This window comes from Phaseolus vulgaris, chromosome 10 (genome assembly GCF_000499845.2).
Source record: "Phaseolus vulgaris cultivar G19833 chromosome 10, P. vulgaris v2.0, whole genome shotgun sequence".
Lineage (NCBI taxonomy): Eukaryota > Viridiplantae > Streptophyta > Magnoliopsida > Fabales > Fabaceae > Phaseolus > Phaseolus vulgaris.
The window spans coordinates 18,253,053-18,271,729 of record NC_023750.2 but is presented as its reverse complement, the minus strand read 5'-3'; the positions used below and the strand labels follow the sequence as shown (position 1 = coordinate 18,271,729).

Here is an 18,677-nt window from a genome sequence, read left to right as displayed (position 1 = left end):
CCTCAAGAGACGTGGAAGGGCCTAGCTCTTAAAACACAACAACATATTCTACCTTGGATGGAAAGAAGTGTGGTTGGGACCCTTGGTGATGGAGTGGACTTTGGTATGCTGGGAGAGGAACTAGTGAAGGGAGGAATGACAATGGTAAAGGCGAGATTCTTGGGTGACAACCTCGTCATGCTTACTCCGCGAGAAGGAGAGGCTATGAAGGACATTATGGAAGACAATAAAGATTGGTTCGAATCGGTGTTCTCTGAGGTTAAGCCTTGGTCGGTTAGTAGTGGTGCAGACCATAAGTTAGTGTGGGTGAAGTGCTATGGGTTGCCTTTACCGTTCTGGAATAGGGACTGCTTCTCAAAAGTGGTTGGTCATATTTCTGCTACGGCTACGATGGTAGCCATTGACAAGTCCACGCTTATTTGGGAGGTCCTGGAATATGCACGTCTGCTAGTGCGCGTTCATAATAGTGGCAGCGTTAGAATGACGAGAAGAGTGAAGGTTAATAAACTTGTGTGCAGTATATACATAGAAGAGGAGGTCAATGGCAGTGTAGGAGGTGGGTGCAATGGCAATCAGTTTACAGATGAGTCCAGTGATAGTGTGTCATCATCGGAAACCTATGTGGAGGACACAGATTGCTCGGCGAAGAGTGGAGAGGAGAAGGTCAGGCGAAGGGCGGGGAAGGACCGTTGGTCAGAAGGGGGGGAAGGTGGAAAAGAGGATCTGGGAGATACGCAAAAGTCAAATGACCGTTCTAAGGGGTGTTGCTCGAAAAGTGTAGACCATCAGGGGAAAGGTGAATTTCCTTTCACAGAAGAGGAAAGATTGGATCAGAATGTATGTGACATTCTACCTGACCTAGCCTATGAGGGGTGCGACAACAACCCTAAGATAGCTGACCTGGCTAAAATGGTGGTTGATATAGAGTGCTTGAGTAACCAAAAGGCTATCTCTCAAGAGTTGGGCCGGGTCAACAAGAGCGGGAATCAATTGCAGAGTGGCAGGCCCGTTTGCTTAGCCCAAATGGAAGGAAGAATTGAGTACCAGTTAACAGAAAAGGCTTATGAGGAAAGGAGTGCCAATAACAAAAGTGGGATGACGTGTAGAAGCCTGCTAGATGGGTCGGATGAGAGTGTCACCAAAGGAACGGACCACGTATCTAGTGGTAGTGAAGGGTCTAAAGAGGCAGTTGGAACACGACAAGACCAAAGCAGGGAGGAAGGTGGGCAGCAAGGAAGAGTCGGTATGCTGGATGGCAATGAAGGCCGTGAAGCTGTAGATGTAAAGTCATTGACAATGGACAAGGCTCTCGGAATGGGTGACGACGGAGAAGCCCAGAGAAGTAGGTCCAGTTCGCCAATGCGTCGTCGGAAGAAGAAAGGCTTAGCGGAGTTGGGGGATTTCTGTTCCTACCCAAGGCGGTCGGGAAGGATCAGAGCAAGATTTGCCCAACCAGGGTTACCGGCCCATATGAGTCATGAGGTGTCTTTAACCTCTATCTCTGATAGGAATATTTTCAATTGTAATCACCGATTTACTGAACCTGAAACTGAGGAGGGACCATCCAAGCTCTGGTCAGTGGGCAAGCAAATTGGGATTAGATGCCGTGGGGATGAAGAGGAGGCGGTCAAGGAATATGGGCGCATGGAAGTACGTGACTCAGGGAAAGCGTCATGCTCTAAGGTGAGTGTTAAGAGTGGTTTTTAATGATTATTCTGAATTTGAATATTAGAGGAGTGGGGGGTGGCACTAAAGCTAGGTACTTGAGACATGTAATAGCTGGTGAGGGGGTGGATTTTGTCTGTTTGCAAGAAACAAAAGCTAAGGTATTCACGGAAGCAAAATGTTTTTCTCTGTGGGGGGACAACAAAGTGGGGTGGATTCACCATGAAGGAGAGAATGGTTGTGGAAGCTTGTTATCGATGTGGTATGAAGAGGCGTTTAGTTATGTAAGTCATGTGAAGGGTAAAGGCTTCATTGCTGTATTCGGTAAACACATTAAATCTAATACCAGTTGTGCAGTGGTTAATGTGTATGCTGCATGTAATCTGAACGAGAAGAAGATTTGTTGGAAGGAGTTGACTGAAGATTATCGTATCCTGTTTTGGGTTGGTGTATGTGTGGCGATTTTAATGCTGTAAGAAGTCAGAATGAAAGGAAAGGTGTCAGGGATAGGGTTGATCAATCTTGTGAGATCAATGGGTTTAATAGCTTCATCGATGCCAACTCTCTCTTTGACCTGCCTTTAGTAGGAAAGACTTTTACCTGGTTCAAATCTAATGGGTCGGCAAAAAGCAGATTAGACAGAGTGCTGGTCTCTGAAGAGTGGATGGACATATGGCCTATGTGTAAACAGTACGTGCAACAAAGGGAAGTCTCAGACCATTGTGCAATAGTGGTTAAGTCTGTGGATAAGGATTGGGGGCCAAAGCCCTTCCGCTCTATTGATGTGTGGCTTAAGGAGAAGGACTTTGGTGAATTGGTAAAGGGTATGTGGTTATCCTATTCTGTGCAGGGGAGTGCGTTTACAAAGGTTAAGGAGAAGCTGAAGTGCTTGAAAGGGGACTTGAAAATGTGGAATAAGGATGTGTTTGGCAACATTCAAACCAGCAAGAAGAGGATTCTGCAGGAGTTGGAGGATCTAGATTGCCAAGACTGCTGTGATGACTTGGGGGATGGCGATAGATTGAAGAGGATGGAATTGGTAGGCCGCTTGAAGGAAATGGAAAAGAAGTTAGATTCTCTAATTTGTCAGAAGGCTAGAGCAAATTGGTTTAGGAGTGGGGACTCAAGTACTAAATTTTTTCATACATCTCTAAGATGGAGAAGACTAAGAAATGAGGTTAAGGGAGTTGAGGTTGGAGGAATCTGGTGTGAGAACCCACCACTGTACGCAAGGAAGCCAAAAGCCTCTTTGAAAGCAGATTTAAAGCTACGAAGGATTATGGAGTTCGTCTAGATAAGGTAGAGTTCAAATCCCTATCCCTAGAGGATAATTTGTACTTTAACTGCTGTTTTTTCTGAGGAAGAAATAAAGGAAGCAGTGTGGCTTTGTGATGGGTCTAAGAGTCCGGGACCAGATGGGTTCAACATGAATTTTGTCAAAGGAAATTGGGAGGTCCTCAAGGAAGATATAGTAGCTGCGGCGGCCATCTTTTATGAGAATGGGGTTATTCCAAGAGGCTGCAACGCCTCTTTTATAGCACTTATACCTAAGATAAGGGACCCTGTTAAACTTGAGGAATATAGGCCTATCTCTTTGGTAGGATCTCTGTACAAGATATTATCAAAAGTGCTGGCAGGGAGGATCAAGAAAGTCCTTACCTCTGTGATTGATGATTGCCAATCGGCTTTCCTCAAGAATAGAGGGATTCTTGACAGTGTGCTAGTGGCTAATGAGGTGTTAGAGGACTTAAGGAGGAGAAGGAAGAGTGGTTTGTGCTTAAAGGTAGATTTCGAAAAAGCATACGATTCAGTAAGGTGGGAGTTTCTTTATGATCTGCTTAGAAGGATGGGGTTTGATAGCAGATGGATTATGTGGATACAAGGATGCCTTGAGAGTGCTACGGTGTCTGTTCTTGTTAACGGCAGCCCTACAGAGGAATTCAAACCGTCAAGAGGGTTAAGGCAGGGCGACCCCTTAGCACCTTTCTTGTTTCTTGTGGTAGCTGAAGGGCTCGCTGGACTAGTAAGGCAAGCGGAAAAGGCAAATCTTCTATCCGGACTAAAAGTAGGAAGGAAGGAGGTAGAACTTAACATTCTACAATTTGCTGATGACACACTATTCTTATGTCAGGATTCCTTCAGCAATGTTTTAACCCTGAAGGCTATTCTTAGGGGGTTTGAGATAGCCTCAGGGTTGAAGATTAATTTCCATAAGTCAAAAATAGCAGGTGTAAATGTGCTGGAAACCAGTTTGGATAGTTATGCAAAAACTTTGAACTGTGGGCAGATGGATGTACCCTTTAACTACTTGGGCCTAGAAGTGGGGGGTAACCCGAGGAAGAAAAAGTTCTGGGAACCTGTCCTTAACAAACTAAAGTCAAGGCTCAGTGTGTGGAAAAGGAGATTTCTCTCATTGGCAGGAAGATTATGTTTAATTAAATCTGTTCTCTCTGCAGTGCCGCTCTACTATCTGTCTATCTTTAAAGCACCGGACGTGGTCTGCAAAAGTATTATTAGCATCCAAAGGAGGTTCCTATGGGGGTGGGGAAAGGACAAGCCGTCGATATCATGGATTAGCTGGAAAGAGCTGTGTAAGTCAAAAGAGGAAGGTGGGTTGGGGATTAGAGATATCCGAAAGTTTAACATGGCACTCTTGGCTAAGTGGAAATGGCGATATATCTCTAACGAGGAAGGAAGGTGGAAGGAAGTGTTGGATTCCAAGTATGGGAGGAATGTAAATAAGGGGCACGTGCCCGTGAAACATCAGTCTTGGTGGTGGAAGGATTTAATGAGTAGTTGTATGGAGGGAGGAGGAGAAGGGTGGTTCCAAAGAGAAATAGGTTGGAAGATAGGGAGTGGGGACAAAATACGGTTTTGGGAGGATGTGTGGGTAGGGAACTCAAATCTGAAAACCTTGTACCCGAGACTGTACTCCTTGTCTCTAAACCAAGGTCATAAGGTGAAAGAAGTAGGAGGGTGGGAAGGCTTGGTGTGGAGGTGGACCTTAAGCTGGAGGCGTGATAGATTTGAGTGGGAAACCGTGATGGAATCTGAGTTGGAAGACATTATATCCAGAGTTAATGTCATGAGGGATGAGAATGATGCCCTTGAGTGGAAAGGGGAAGTTGATGGGGGCTTTACAGTGAGCTCTGCGTATGAGTGCATAGGTAAGAATGATAGGGGTTCTCAAATTGAAGTGTTCAAGATGCTCTGGAAAGCGAAGACGTTCCCTAATGTCCTGATCACATCCTGGAGGGTGTTGCTGAACAGAATCCCAACCAGGCTGTGTTTAAAGAGGAGGGGACTAGTGTTGGTTACTATAGAATGTGCTCTTTGTAAGAACCAGGAGGAGTCAAGTCAACACCTGTTCATAGAGTGCAGAGTTGCTTATAGATTATGGACTATGTTTTTTAGATGGATTGGAGTGCTGTTTGTTCAACATAATGAAGTTCGGATTCACTTTGAAAGCTTCCACTTGACACAAGGAAATAATAAACAGAATCTGTTTTGGAAAGGGGTATGGGCAACTATTGTTAGGTGCTTGTGGGAGCAGAGAAATGAAGTAGTGTTCAACCAAAAGGTGGTAGATGAAGAAGAAGTCTTCCAAAAAGTTCAACTTAAATCCTGGTTGTGGTTAAAGCATAAAGGGGCTAAGTTTAATTACTCTCTTTCGGACTGGGTGTTGAACCCAATGGTGTGTTTAAGCAGCTATAAGTAGAAGGTTAAATAAGAAGAAAGGTGGAGCTAGAAGGCAGGTAGGAGTTCGTGGGTATTCAGCTGGATGGGGTTACCAGAGACCCGGGAGTAAGGCAAATGAGAGGCAGTGTGTAGCTGACTTGCTCCCTGGAGGTTCGACAGAAGGTGTTCTCTTTCTAGATGAAGATGGCCAATAGTGTGGTGGGTCTCCCAAACAAATGTAGGTGTGCGATTAAGGCAAGCTGCCAAGGAGCACGTTCGGATGGATGAAGACATGGAGAGGTAATGGATTTCTACAGCTGGCTGTTATGCTTCTTTGCTAACAGTGGGTGAACTCAGCTGGGGCACTGTATAACCCTACTCGTGGGTGACTCTTGTCAAGTAAGGCTTCCTGAAGTCGCCTGGGTCAATTCCTGTTAAGTATGGATATGTAGAAGCTGGGGCGGGTGCTGTGGATCAGCTGGGAGCGATGCTGCTGGCTGACTGGGTGTGTAGGTACATAAGTTTGGTAAGGGGCTGGTAATAGACGTGTGGTGCTGTTCTGGTTGGACTCTAAGCTACGGATATGCAACGCTGCCAGGAGGTGAGTTGGGGGGAATGAGATAGTGAGATGAATCCGGACAGGCGCTTTGACAGGGCAAATTCCGGAGGGTGAGTGGTTAGAGACAGATACAGTGGGTGCGCTGATATTGCCAACATTGCTTTTTAGTATGGTGAATGACAATTGTGCAACAATGGCTTTTGTGTAGTACTGGTCTACTGGGTTAGCTGGATGGCTGGTTTAGTGCGGCTATGCACACCAGCATTGTGCAGGTGGTCTCTCTGGCTATGTGATAGAGGGAGGGTGGTTATAGTGGAATGGGCGTAGGAAGCCCCTCTATGTAATGTGTGTGTTCTGAGTCGGGTTGTATAAGGGTTGGGACACCCCTGAAGTGTCCCTTTTAATTTCATTTAATTCTTTGCTGATAAAAAAAAAAAAAAAAAAAAAAAGGACCGGATTCTACTTAAAAGCCCCTCGATGATGTAATGATCAACCACTATCTATTCCTAAACAAAATAAACTGATATTTCCCAGAAAATAATCAAAGTTGTCACCAACAGTAAATTCACTCAGTAGATTGTAACATATCCCAAAAAACTAATCCAAAGAAAACATTTTGTGGGTTACAAAATTGACGTGTCAACTTCTTGGGGAGGTAGGGATGACATTCCTCAGCAGCTTAAAACTTCAACATAAATTTTTCATTTTTTGACATAAAATTCTTTTAATTGAACACATTTTAAGTAGATTTATGAATTTAAAAGATTTCACCATTTAACGTGAACAAAACTGAAGAGTATACTCTATATTGTAGCGTAGCTGTACAAAACATTATTATAACTAGATAATATATTCATTCTGAATTTTGTTATGGACTTATTATAGACGCTCATCAACTTATATGGTAGATGCTTAAATCTTGTCTAATGAATATTAGACTAATAAATATTGCAATAGAAACTGATCCTGCCTGTTGACCGGAACGCTGGAAACTGCCTCGTCAAGGGATCGACGTGCGCACCGCTTCGAACCTCCGTTCCTCTTCGGGATCTACCTCAAGAACCTGCAAAGAAACAGTACGGCGCCGCTGCGGCCGATCGCACTCCAACGCTCAAGTCAGTGACGGTATCACCAAATACTAAGAGAACAAGAACCGTGCAAATCCTCTCTCACAGTCAGCTCTAACTCGCAAGCGTAAAGTGTATGAACTGAACGTGCGTACCTCAGAAAGTTCGTTAAGAACTCTTATATACCTGGTAGCTTTCTCTCTCCTGGCAGTTACAGACTTGGACACGTGGCTCGCATCCAACCGTACACGTGCCATCATCTGGAGGCTCCTGACTTGGCGCTGCTTCTACTCTCATTTTGGCTAAGTTACCTATGCATGGTACTGCCCAGTGCATAGCTAACTTGGGAGTGCGATCTCTACTGGAACTGGCGAGTTAGGGGCCTTCATACACCTTCCCTGTGGTCTCGCCGGCCGCCTTCATAATCTGCTTCTCCTTCATCTTCGGCGATGTGCTTGCTCTGGCGATCTCCAATGACTAGGTCGCCTGAATCTACATCTGGCGACTTCATCTTTAACCTGGCGATCGCCGATTCTGGTAACTGGAAATCGGAACACGCCAATATAACAACTGGCGACTACCTTCCCTTTTGCCAACCTGGCGCCTTGTCAACACGCCTATACTGTAGCAGGATGCCACGTCATCACACCCGACCACCAGGGCGGTACACAAGCCCCCCAGTCTTAAGCGAAGACTTGTCTAGCGAAAAGACTGAAAGAGCCTACGTTAACACCGATCTACGTGGCACTGACGCAGAATTCCAAACGGTTGTACCTTCTGCTGCTCTGACGCTCCCCCAAACCCCTCACTCATCGCTCGACACGTGGCCTCATCAACGACTCTCTTCATTTGCCGTTTGCGCTTCCTAAAACCATTTCGAAAAACCCTTAAACCCATTTCGCTCCACTGTTCCATCACTTTCTTCGTGCCTGCAGACGCTCTAACTTCTTTCTGTGAAAACTCTCAACGCTCTTCAACGCTCTAGATCACCATCTTCCTCCATCGTCTTCCTGATCATCGAAAGGTACCTACTTTCCTTCATCTGCTGGTTTCTCTTGCATTTTCACCGATTCGCATCATCCTGTAACTGCCTGGTGCATACGCTGTGGGTTGTTTTTCCATTTCTCCTTCTGCGCAACTTAGGGCTTCGTCAATCGTCGCAACGAACCTACATTCGTTCGTTTTTCACCTTCCTTCTATGATCGAGTCAGCCTCTGTAACCCCCTGATCATTTTTCCTTTCTTCTTCCTTTGCAGCTGCTATCATGACTCGCACAAAGATTACCCCGAACCCTCCTCCTTCAGCACGAAACCTTCCTTCACAAGCACACGACCCAACACAAGTTCGTGGCGCTTCATCTTCGCAGGCTGAGAGGCCTGCGTCTTCCCAACCTGTCCTGGCCCAGGCGACTCCACCTAACACTGGAGGAGCCCCCGTTCCCCTGCCCGACTTCAAAACTTTGTATCCCTGGGCCAACTCGACCCTTCTGAGGGAGACATCCTCCGTGAACACTGCGGGAGCAGTTTTGCGGCTGACTAAGGGGGACGAGATCTATCAATCGTTTCACAAGGAGCACGACGAGAAGATGATGGTGCTGCCTTGCCCCGCCGATCTGCCCGTGTGTGCTGATGACAAAGTAAGCGCCGACGGGCCCTTCTGCTTTGTCTATACGATTCTATTCAAGAAGGTCAAGCTCAGGTTCCCTTTCACCCGATTCGAGAGGGAACTTCTGACCGAGCTCAACATTGCTGCCGCCCAGCTTCACCCCAACAGCTGGGCGTTTGTTCGAGCTTTTCAAGTAATGTGCGCCCACCTGGGATTGCCCGCGTCGGTGGACGTGTTCTTATTCCTCTTCGAAGCCAAGCACCCAGGAGAGCGCCTGTGGGTCAGCTTGAACGCGATTGCTGGGAGGTCCATCTTTACCATCTTCCAGCAATCGTACAAAGACTGGAAGGGGAAATTCATCCAAGTGCGTGCGAATGACAAGGACGCCTCCCTTCTCGATGGCTTCCCCTTGTACTGGGTGGACAAGGGAAAGAAGGAGTCCAAGAGCTGCTTCAGGAGGCCCAGAAGTCCTGACAGCATGGGAGCATTGGACAGAGACCTCTGTCTCTTCTGGAAAAGGGTGGCGGACGCCAACATTACTTTCCTTACCACCACCTTGATCAGCTTCGAATTCTACGAAGATCAGCTAGAAATTCAAATAGGTTAGGACATTTGAACTATTGCTTTGATACTGCTTCTGTTTAGCTGTTTCTGGGCGTCTTGTGCGTTATGCGCAAGACTTTGGTTTTACCTTTCCTGCACATATCATCTGCTTTGCTGTTTTACTACCTTATGCACTTATTTTTTTCCTTGAGTTAACCCATGCATTTTCGTTGCATGCAGACAACATGTTGGGCAAAGGCATGCTCGCCGAACTGAAGGCGCTCGCCCGAAACCACGGGTTGGCGACAGGTTCCCAAACGGTACCCAACTCGGTGGTGGAGTCTGCCATCGTCCACGGGCGATCGCCACCCAAGGAACCTGCCCAACGCAAGAAATTGGTCCTTAAGAGACCTAAAAGGAAAGCCCCTCAAGTCATCCATGAGGAGGAAGAAGAGGATGACGAGGTCACCGAGGATGGCCTTGTTACGAAGAGGAAGAGGGTGGCACCTTCTTCACCACCTGCTCCACCCCCTCTTCCAACCTCAACACCACCAACGACGCCTGCTCCCCCTCCAGCATCGCCACCCCCACAGGCTCCTCCCTCACCAGTCCAAGCGGTTCCACTGGCCACTGCGCCACCTGCAGCTGAGGCCCAAGAGCCAAATTTCCTAGAGGACCCCCCAAGCGCCTCTACGCCATACGTGTCAGCTGGAGGGGGCCCCCCTTCAAATGCTTCAGCTGCAGAAAATGCTCCAATCGGGGATGAGGTTGCTCATACCTCTCCGATTCTGATCACCGAATCCCCGATCCCGTCGCCACGCCAGGAAGCAAACACTGAAGAACCTGCTAAGGAAGGTGGCGGTGAGAACCCACAACAAGCCCACCTGGTGCCTCTCCAAGCCGCAAACCTTCCCCTTGAAGTCACTAGGATGTGGGAGCTTCTAACTGCCAAGCTGAAAACCATAGCAGAGGATATCCCAGCGATCATAACCAGGGCTGTGGAAGGCTCAACCAGGAGGCTTCAAGACGACCTCTTCAACCTCAAAACCGAAAACAGCACCATGAGGGTCGAGGTGGAGAAGTTGTTTTTCAGCCTGACGCTCGCAGAGATCGAACACTCTCGAGTGGAGGATGCAATGAATACCGAGCTCAGGCTGGCGCGCAAGGAGGCCACTGACCTTCGCCACAAAGTTCACCAACTTGCCCAAGAGAAGGTCGAGCTGGAAAGCAAAATTGTGCCTCTTCGCGCCAGGGCGGTCGACCTGGAGGCTCTCATGAAAGCTGACGCCGCTAAGGTGCAAAAACTGGAGCAGAGGTCGATCGACCGAGAGAAACTACTTGGGCAAGTAGAAAAGGCGAGGGACGACTCCATGGCTGATCTCGTCGAGGCCAACAAAGAGAAAGGAAAGGTGGTTGCTGAGTTGGCCCAAGCACAATCGGAATCCAAGAAAGTTACTGAAAACCTTCTCCAGGCTCAAGAGACCAACGAACAACTCAAAAAACAGGTTAAAGAGCTGGAGCAGCAGAATAAAGAGCTGAAAGAGCAAACTGAAGACCTCAAGAAGCGGATTGAGGAACTTCAGGGGCAAATCGAAGAACTCAAGCTAAACTCTGCTCAGATTCTGGCTGCTGGATTCGAAGCTGCGCGGGAACAATTCGCTTGCCTATTCCCCGACCTGGATCTCAGCCTGGTGTCACTGAACAACGAAGTAGTAGATGGAAAAGTCGTTCCTGCTGAAGACTAATCAACTCCTCTTCATCTGCTACTTTTATGATTTCCCTTGTATTATTCTGTAATAAACTCGTGCATATGCGCCTTTAACAAATACTTATCTTAATGACAACGTTTGGATATTCCCTCTCCTGACTTCTTTAAGCGCTTTAACCTTCTTCGCATGTTTAACTTTGTCGGATTTGACTTAACGATTTTGCAAACACGACTTTTGACTTAACTGCTTCGAACCACTTCAAACTTAAGCAATAATCACTTTAACCAACTTGTACTCCTAAGGCGCTAACCTTATCGTAAGAATACCCTTCAAGCAACGAGCTGTAACTCAGTTATTGGCTCAAAACACCGTCCCACTCGACCTGCTTCATCAAACAGGCCTTTTAACCTTCTCGCCGCTTTTTGAACTCTTCCCGCGCCAAGAACTCTTGGTAATATCCGCCTCTTTCTGGCCTCATGCTTTGGCAATTGTTTCTTTATCTGGGGTAGAAGCACCCTTTGGGATCTTTCTTTGCCCCCCTGAACTTCAGAACAAAAGACCGGTTAACTAGGCGTTCTCTTCGAACCTACCTTAGTCACCTTCCAACTTCTTCCACCCTCTGCACCATACCTGAACTCGTTCAAGACGAGAAGGATTTTATCTTGCCTAAGCTCGCATGTAAGCGAGAAGGTCTTTAACTCGCCTGAACTCGCTCATCGGCGAGAAGGTCTTTAACTCGCCTGAACTCGCTCATCGGCGAGAAGGTCTTTAACTGGTGCCTCAACTTGCCCAGGGTGTACATCTCCTCCCCCCTGGATGCACTGAGGACCTTTTCTCTTTCTCGCCTGCGCTCGCTCGACGGCGAGGAGGTCTTTATCTTGCCTCTACATTGCCCCAGGGGTTACATCTTCTCGCCCCCAGAAACACGGAGGACTTTTTCTCTTTCTCGCCTGCACTCGCTCGACGGCGAGGAGGTCTTTATCTTGCCTCTACATTGCCCCAGGGCTTACATCTTCTCGCCCCCAGAAACACGGAGGACTTTTTCTCTTTCTCGCCTGCACTCGCTCAACGGCGAGGAGGTTTTTAACTTGCCTCAGGACGCGCGAGGGCGTTGAGGTTTTTCATCTGATGCCTCCGATCGCCGAAAGACGATGAGGACTTTAAAACTCTAACTGATGCCTCTAATCGCCGAAAAACGATGAGGACTTTAAAACTTTAACTGGAAAGCACGTGCCTTAAATCACTTACAAGTGACAAGGTCTTTCTTCAAAACTTTTGGAAAACAGCAAACATGCAACCAGAAAACGCCTTATACTTCGAAAACTCTTCTTTTATTGGGTGGCCTCGTTAAAAACCCTCCTTAGGGAAAAAAGAGTGCCCCCTTCAAACTGTTTCATCAGAGACATTGTATTATGACATTTGTGTTTGTCTTTACTTACAAAGCTCTTAACTATAGTACAACTTCAGGTGTGTGGCGTTCCAGGTGCGAGGAATCGCCCCTCCTTCCAGCGTCTCTAAGCGGTAGGCTCCGTTCCCGAGCGCCTCGGTTATTCTGAACGGTCCAGTCCACTTGGGTGACAGTTTATTCTCCATCTCGTACTGGTGGGCCTTCCTCATCACCAGATCGCCTTCTCTAAACTGCCTTGGCATCACCTTCGAGTTGTATCTTCGTTCGACCCTTCTCTTCACGGCTTCAGCCTTCAACCTCGCCTCTTCCCTGACTTCATCCAGTAGATCCAGGTTTAGCCTTCTCTCCTCATTCGAGTCTTCCTCCACGAAGTTCTGGAATCTCGGCGAACTCTCCTGGATCTCCACTGGAATCATGGCATCACACCCATAGACCAAGCTGAACGGGGTCTCATGGGTTCCTGACTGCTCGGTGGTGTGGTACGCCCAAACTATACGGGGCACCTCCTCAGCCCAACTTCCCTTGGCTTTCTCAAGCCTTCTCTTCAAACCTCTCAACAACACCCGATTGGCTGACTCCACCTGGCCATTTGTCTGAGGGTGCTCGACGGATGCAAACACTTGTTGAATTCCCACACCTTCGCAAAGCTTCTTCAACAGGTGGCTTGCAAACTGCGTCCCATTATCCGACACCAGGCGTTTAGGCACTCCAAACCGACACACGATGTTCTTCCATACAAAACCTTCGATCTTGTGTGCGGTGATCTGGGCCACCGGTTCTGCTTCAATCCACTTGGTGAAATACTCAATCGCCACCACCAAGTACTTCATCTGCCTGATCGCCAGTGGGAATGGTCCCAGGATGTCGATTCCCCAAGTATGAAACGGCCAAGGGCTATAGATCGACTTCAACTCCTCGGGAGGTGCCTTGTGCCAATCGGCGTGCTGTTGGCATTGTTTGCAACACTGGGCATATTTCTTGCAATCCTCTCTCATAGATGGCCAGTAGTAGCCTGCACGGAGAGTTCTCGCGGCCAGAGCTCGACCCCGATGTGGCTTCCGCATATACCTTCGTGAGCTCTGACATGATTCTCGTGCACTTCTCGCCGTGTATGCATTCCAGGAGTGGGTGAGTGAACCCGAACCTGTACAGATCGCCATCAATCAATGTGTACTTGCTGGAATTTTTCTTTACCTTCCTAGCTTCTGTCGGATCCAGCGGGAGGAGGCCATCTGCCAGGCACCGCTTGTACTGTGTTATCCAAGTGTCTGGCTCATGGGCGGCGCAGACCTGCATCACGTCCACCTTCTCTCCTCGACATGCTCTAATTCTCGGCGATCTCATAGTTTCTTGCGTCAGGGACTTATGGCTTCTCGCTGCTTTCTCCGTCGACTTGCTTATCTGAAGGACCAGGTGATCTGCTACAAATGCCCTTGGCGTCTTCAGAGTTTCTTGAATCACCGTCCTCTGCCTACCCCCCTTGCCTGAGCTGGCGAGCTTAGCAAGCAAGTCAGCTCGGGCATTCTGCTCTCTGGGCACATGCATTACTTCAAAAGAGGCAAAGGAACTCTTCAATTCCTGCACATACGGCAAGTAAGCCGCCATTTGTGGATCTTTAGCCTGAAACTCGCCTGTTACTTGCCCCGTGACTAGCAGCGAGTCACTCTTAGCCATCAGCACCCTAGCTCCCATTTCCTTGGCCAGCAAAATTCCGGCGATCAGCGCCTCATACTCTGCTTGATTGTTGCTGGCTTTGAAGGCGAACCTCAGAGATTGTTCGATCAGCACGCCGTTGGGCCCTTCCAATATGACTCCAGCACCGCTGCCCTGCTGGTTCGACGATCCATCCACCGAAAGTACCCAACAGAAATCGTCTCCTTCAACCCGCGTCGCCTCTGATGAGAGCTCAACCACGAAATCTGCAAAGATTTGCCCCTTGATCGGGCCTCGGGGCTCATATTTAATATCAAATTCTGACAACTCTACCGCCCACTTCACCATCCTTCCTGCAACGTCGGGTTTCTTCAAGACCTTCTGGATGGGCAGGTCAATCATCACCAGTATTGTGAAACTATGGAAGTAGTGGCGCAACCTCCTCGCCGAAAACACCACAGCCAGCGCAGCCTTCTCCAGGGCCTGATATCTCGTTTCGGGGCCCTGCAACACCTTGCTCACAAAATAGATAGGCTTCTGAGCCTGATCTTGATCCTGGGCGAGCACCGCACTTACCGCCCTCTCAGTTACAGCAAAATACAACCTGAGAGGGATTCCCACCAGCGGTTTGCACAGAACCGGCGGGCTCGCCAGATACTCCTTCAGTTTAACGAAAGCTTCCTCGCACTCTTTCGTCCAAACAAACTTATTATTGCGCCGCAGACATTGAAAATAGGGATGTCCCTTTTCTCCGCTAGCTGACACGAAGCGAGATAGGGCTGCCATCCGACCTGTTAGCTGCTGGACTTCTTTCACCGTAGCTGGACTCCTCATCGCCAGGATGGCGGCACACTTGTCTGGGTTGGCTTCTATTCCTCTTTCAGTCAAGAGGAAACCCAAAAACTTTCCAGCCTCCACGCCGAAAATGCATTTCTCCGGATTGAGCTTTAACTTGAACTTGGCGATCGTCGTGAACAATTCTTCCAAGTCTGCAACGTGCTTGCTTTTTTCCTGCGAGGTCACGACCATGTCATCGACGTAGGCTTGCACGTTCCTTCCCAGCATTGGTGCAAGTACTCGATCCATCAGCCTCTGGTACGTGGCCCCCACGTTCTTCAGCCCAAACGGCATCACCTTATAGCAATAGCACGACCTCTCCGTCATGAAGGCTGTTTTCTCTTCATCCATGGGATGCATCTTGATCTGATTATATCCTGAGAAGGCATCCAGGAAACTCAGCAACTTACACTCTGCAGCACTATCGACCAGGGCATCTATGCTCGGTAAAGGATACGAATCCTTTGGGCAAGCTTTGTTCAGGTCGGTGAAATCGACGCACATGCGCCATTTCCCGTTACTCTTCTTCACCAGCACGACATTTGCCAACCATTCAGGGTACTGGACTTCCCTGATGTGGCCTGCAGTGAGGAGTTTCTGTGTTTCGTCCCTGATCGCCTGCCTCCTCTCCTCGTTAAACTTTCTTCTCCTTTGTCGCACCGGTCTCACCAAATTGTCCATCGCCAGATGATGGCCCAAGAAGTCAGGATCAATCCCGGGCATGTCCGAAGCGGACCATGCAAACGCGTCCAGATGCCGCTCAATCACCTTGGCGATCTGGTCCTGGAGATCGACCTCCAGAGATCTTCCCAGCTTGAAGATTTTTCCTCCGATCTCCTTTTCGAGCCACTGCTCGACAGGTTTAGGCCTGGATTCTCTGGCGATCACCGCCCTGGCGATTCCCTGTTCCCTTGCTTCTTCAGGGCGATTCCGCGCCTCTCCCTCCTCCAGGCCAGCACTCCTCTCCCCTAGCTCAGCGTCTACCATCTCTACATCTCTTCCGGCGGCCTCCTCCGTTACCGTCGATCTGGGCTTCACACCGGGAGGTGGGGTGGTTGTTACATAACTCACTGATCTTTTGTTTTTCAGGCTATTCTCATAGCACCTTTTCGCTTCTTTCTGATCAGACTTAATCGTGATCACCACCCCTTCCATGGACGGCAACTTTACCTTCATGTGCCGAGTCGACGGAATGGCGCCTATCCTGTTAAGCGTGGGCCTTCCCAACAGGATGTTATATGCTGAAGGGGCGTTTACGATGATGTACTTGATTTTCTCCGTTCTCGAACCAGCCTCATCGGTAAACGTGGTTCTCAGCTCAATGTACCCCCTGACCTCCACCTGGTCACCAGCGAACCCATACAGGCACCCTCCATAGGGCCTAAGCTGGTCAAGGGGCAACCCCAGCTGCGTGAAAGTCGGCCAGAACATCACGTCTGCCGAGCTTCCTTGGTCCACCAGAACTCTGTGGACCTTCCTTCCCGCCGTAATCAACGAAATGACTATGGGATCGTTGTCATGAGGCACAACGTCCCGAAGATCCTGCTTGGTGAACGTAATGTCCACTTCCGGCGAGTGGTCTTCAAACATATCCATTGTCATCACCGATCGCGCATACTTCTTTCTCTGCGATGCGGTGCATCCGCCACCTGAGAAGCCCCCTGCAATGGTGTGGATCTCCCCGTGGATAGGCATCTCGTGTTGCTGGGCTTCTCCACCTGCTGGCTGGGAACTCGACGCTGCCCCCGTCCTCCTGTCCAACAGATAGTCATTTAGGAACCCGCTCTTAACCAGATCGTCGAGCTGATATCCCAAAGACAAACACGAGTCCAAAGTGTGGCCAAAACACTGGTGGAACTCGCACCAGGCATCCGGCTTTGACCCCAGCACCTTGTCGCCCACCTTCTCAGGCGCTTTCAACCTAGCAGATATGTTAGGAATGGCGATCAGGTCCGCTAGTCCCATGACAAATTTGTGCTTAGGCGGGCGATTGTATTCCCGGCGTGCTGGTTGCTGGCGCCCCTGGCTCCTCCCCTTGTTCCTCCTGTTGTAAGGATGGCGAGTCCTTTGGTCCTTCCTGGCCGCCGCCGCTGTCTCCAGCACCCTCTACGGCTGGATCCTGGTCTGGGCGCGTGGCTTGGCGGGAGCCACGCTCCCTCTCTTCTCGGCGACTTCATTCTCGTCAGCGATATGAGCCACCGCAAGCCGCCCGACTTCAGCAAACGTCGCAGGGTGAGCCCTGATCAAGGCCTCGCAGAATGGTCCCGGCTGCACGCCTTTCTTGAAGGCATAGACCAGCATTTCTTCATCCTTGGCCGGCGATCTGACCATCTGCGCTCCGAAGCGATTGAGGTAGTCTCTGAGGGACTCCCCATGGTACTGCCTTATATCAAACAAATCATAGGACACCCTGGGTGGCGCCTTATTCACAATGTACTGCTCGACGAAGATTTTCGAGAACTGTTGAAAATTGGTTATGTGGCCGTTAGGCAGGCTCACAAACCACTCCATCGCCGTTCCCTGGAGCGTACTCACGAACATCTTGCAGTAGACGGCGTCTGACCCTCCTGACAGCATCATCTGCGTATGGAACGTGGTGAGATGAGCCTCAGGATCCTCCACGCCGGTGAAAACAGCCTTAACCGGAACCACGCTCGCGGGAATGGGCGTGTCCGTGATCGCCTGAATAAAAGGCATGGGAAAAACACGAGGTGGCGACGATGGCGCAACCTCTTCCGCGGCAGAACGCCCTTGCTGCTCCTGAAGAGCTTGACGCAGCTCCTCAGTCATCTTGCTGAGCTCCTCGTTCCTGGCACGAGAGGCGACCAGGTCCTCATGCATTCTCGCCTGCTCTACGCGTGAGGCTTCCACAGTTGCCTGCAACGAGCGCATCATCTCTGCCATCTGCGCCATGGTCATGGCAGCGGCGCCTTCAGCAGCGACAGGTGCCACGGGCGCAACCGGACTTGAGCGATTGCTTCTCATTTTTCTCATGAACTTCAGCGAATCACAGGAATGCAGCGAACAACACTTCAACCACGATCGAATCAGCGATCAATCAGAGAAAACAGTGCGAAACTGCGCAGGAAACTCAAGAACACCGTAAACCTTCAAAGAAAACCACAACTCCACCAGAAACCCTACGAACAACCGATTGAGCGAAAGGACTCGAACTCCACCGAACAAATCACGCGCAAGCAGCAGGAAACCTCGCTTCACCGAACAGAACTTGAAACGAATGGTGAAAAAATGCGAACTCACCGAACGAAACTCAAGCAAACAGCGAGCGACGGTTGCACCAGCACACAACCACGCAAAACTTCGAAAACCTCCAAGAACTCACGCTGTGGATGGGAGCAAATTTTACACGGCCCCACGGTGGGCGCCTGATGATCCTGCCTGTTGACCGGAACGCTGGAAACTGCCTCGTCAAGGGATCGACGTGCGCACCGCTTCGAACCTCCGTTCCTCTTCGGGATCTACCTCAAGAACCTGCAAAGAAACAGTACGGCGCCGCTGCGGCCGATCGCACTCCAACGCTCAAGTCAGTGACGGTATCACCAAATACTAAGAGAACAAGAACCGTGCAAATCCTCTTTCACAGTCAGCTCTAACTCGCAAGCGTAAAGTGTATGAACTGAACGTGCGTACCTCAGAAAGTTCGTTAAGAACTCTTATATACCTGGTAGCTTTCTCTCTCCTGGCAGTTACAGACTTGGACACGTGGCTCGCATCCAACCGTACACGTGCCATCATCTGGAGGCTCCCTGACTTGGCGCTGCTTCTACTCTCATTTTGGCTAAGTTACCTATGCATGGTACTGCCCAGTGCATAGCTAACTTGGGAGTGTGATCTCTACTGGAACTGGCGAGTTAGGGGCCTTCATACACCTTCCCTGTGGTCTCGCCGGCCGCCTTCATAATCTGCTTCTCCTTCATCTTCGGCGATGTGCT

At 49.3% G+C, this 18,677-nt stretch overlaps 1 protein-coding gene across 1 annotated transcript; it reads left to right on the top strand.

The window, feature by feature from the left end:
* The first annotated feature begins 1,706 nt into the window (after nt 1-1,706).
* LOC137815950 (uncharacterized) lies at nt 1,707-2,959 on the top strand. Its single transcript, XM_068619059.1, has 2 exons — nt 1,707-2,137; nt 2,212-2,959. Exons 1-2 carry the CDS (start codon nt 1,707-1,709, stop codon nt 2,957-2,959), a joined length of 1,179 nt encoding a protein of 392 aa, XP_068475160.1.
* Nucleotides 2,960-18,677: the final 15,718 nt, after the last annotated feature.

Bases quoted from the DNA above. Each gene is read 5' to 3' on its own strand.
- LOC137815950 (XM_068619059.1), top strand. From the start codon at position 1,707: ATGATTATTCTGAATTTGAATATTAGAGGAGTGGGGGGTGGCACTAAA. The intron at 2,138-2,211 runs GTAAGAAGTCAG...TGGGTTTAATAG, and splicing joins TGTGTGGCGATTTTAATGCT to CTTCATCGATGCCAACTCTC.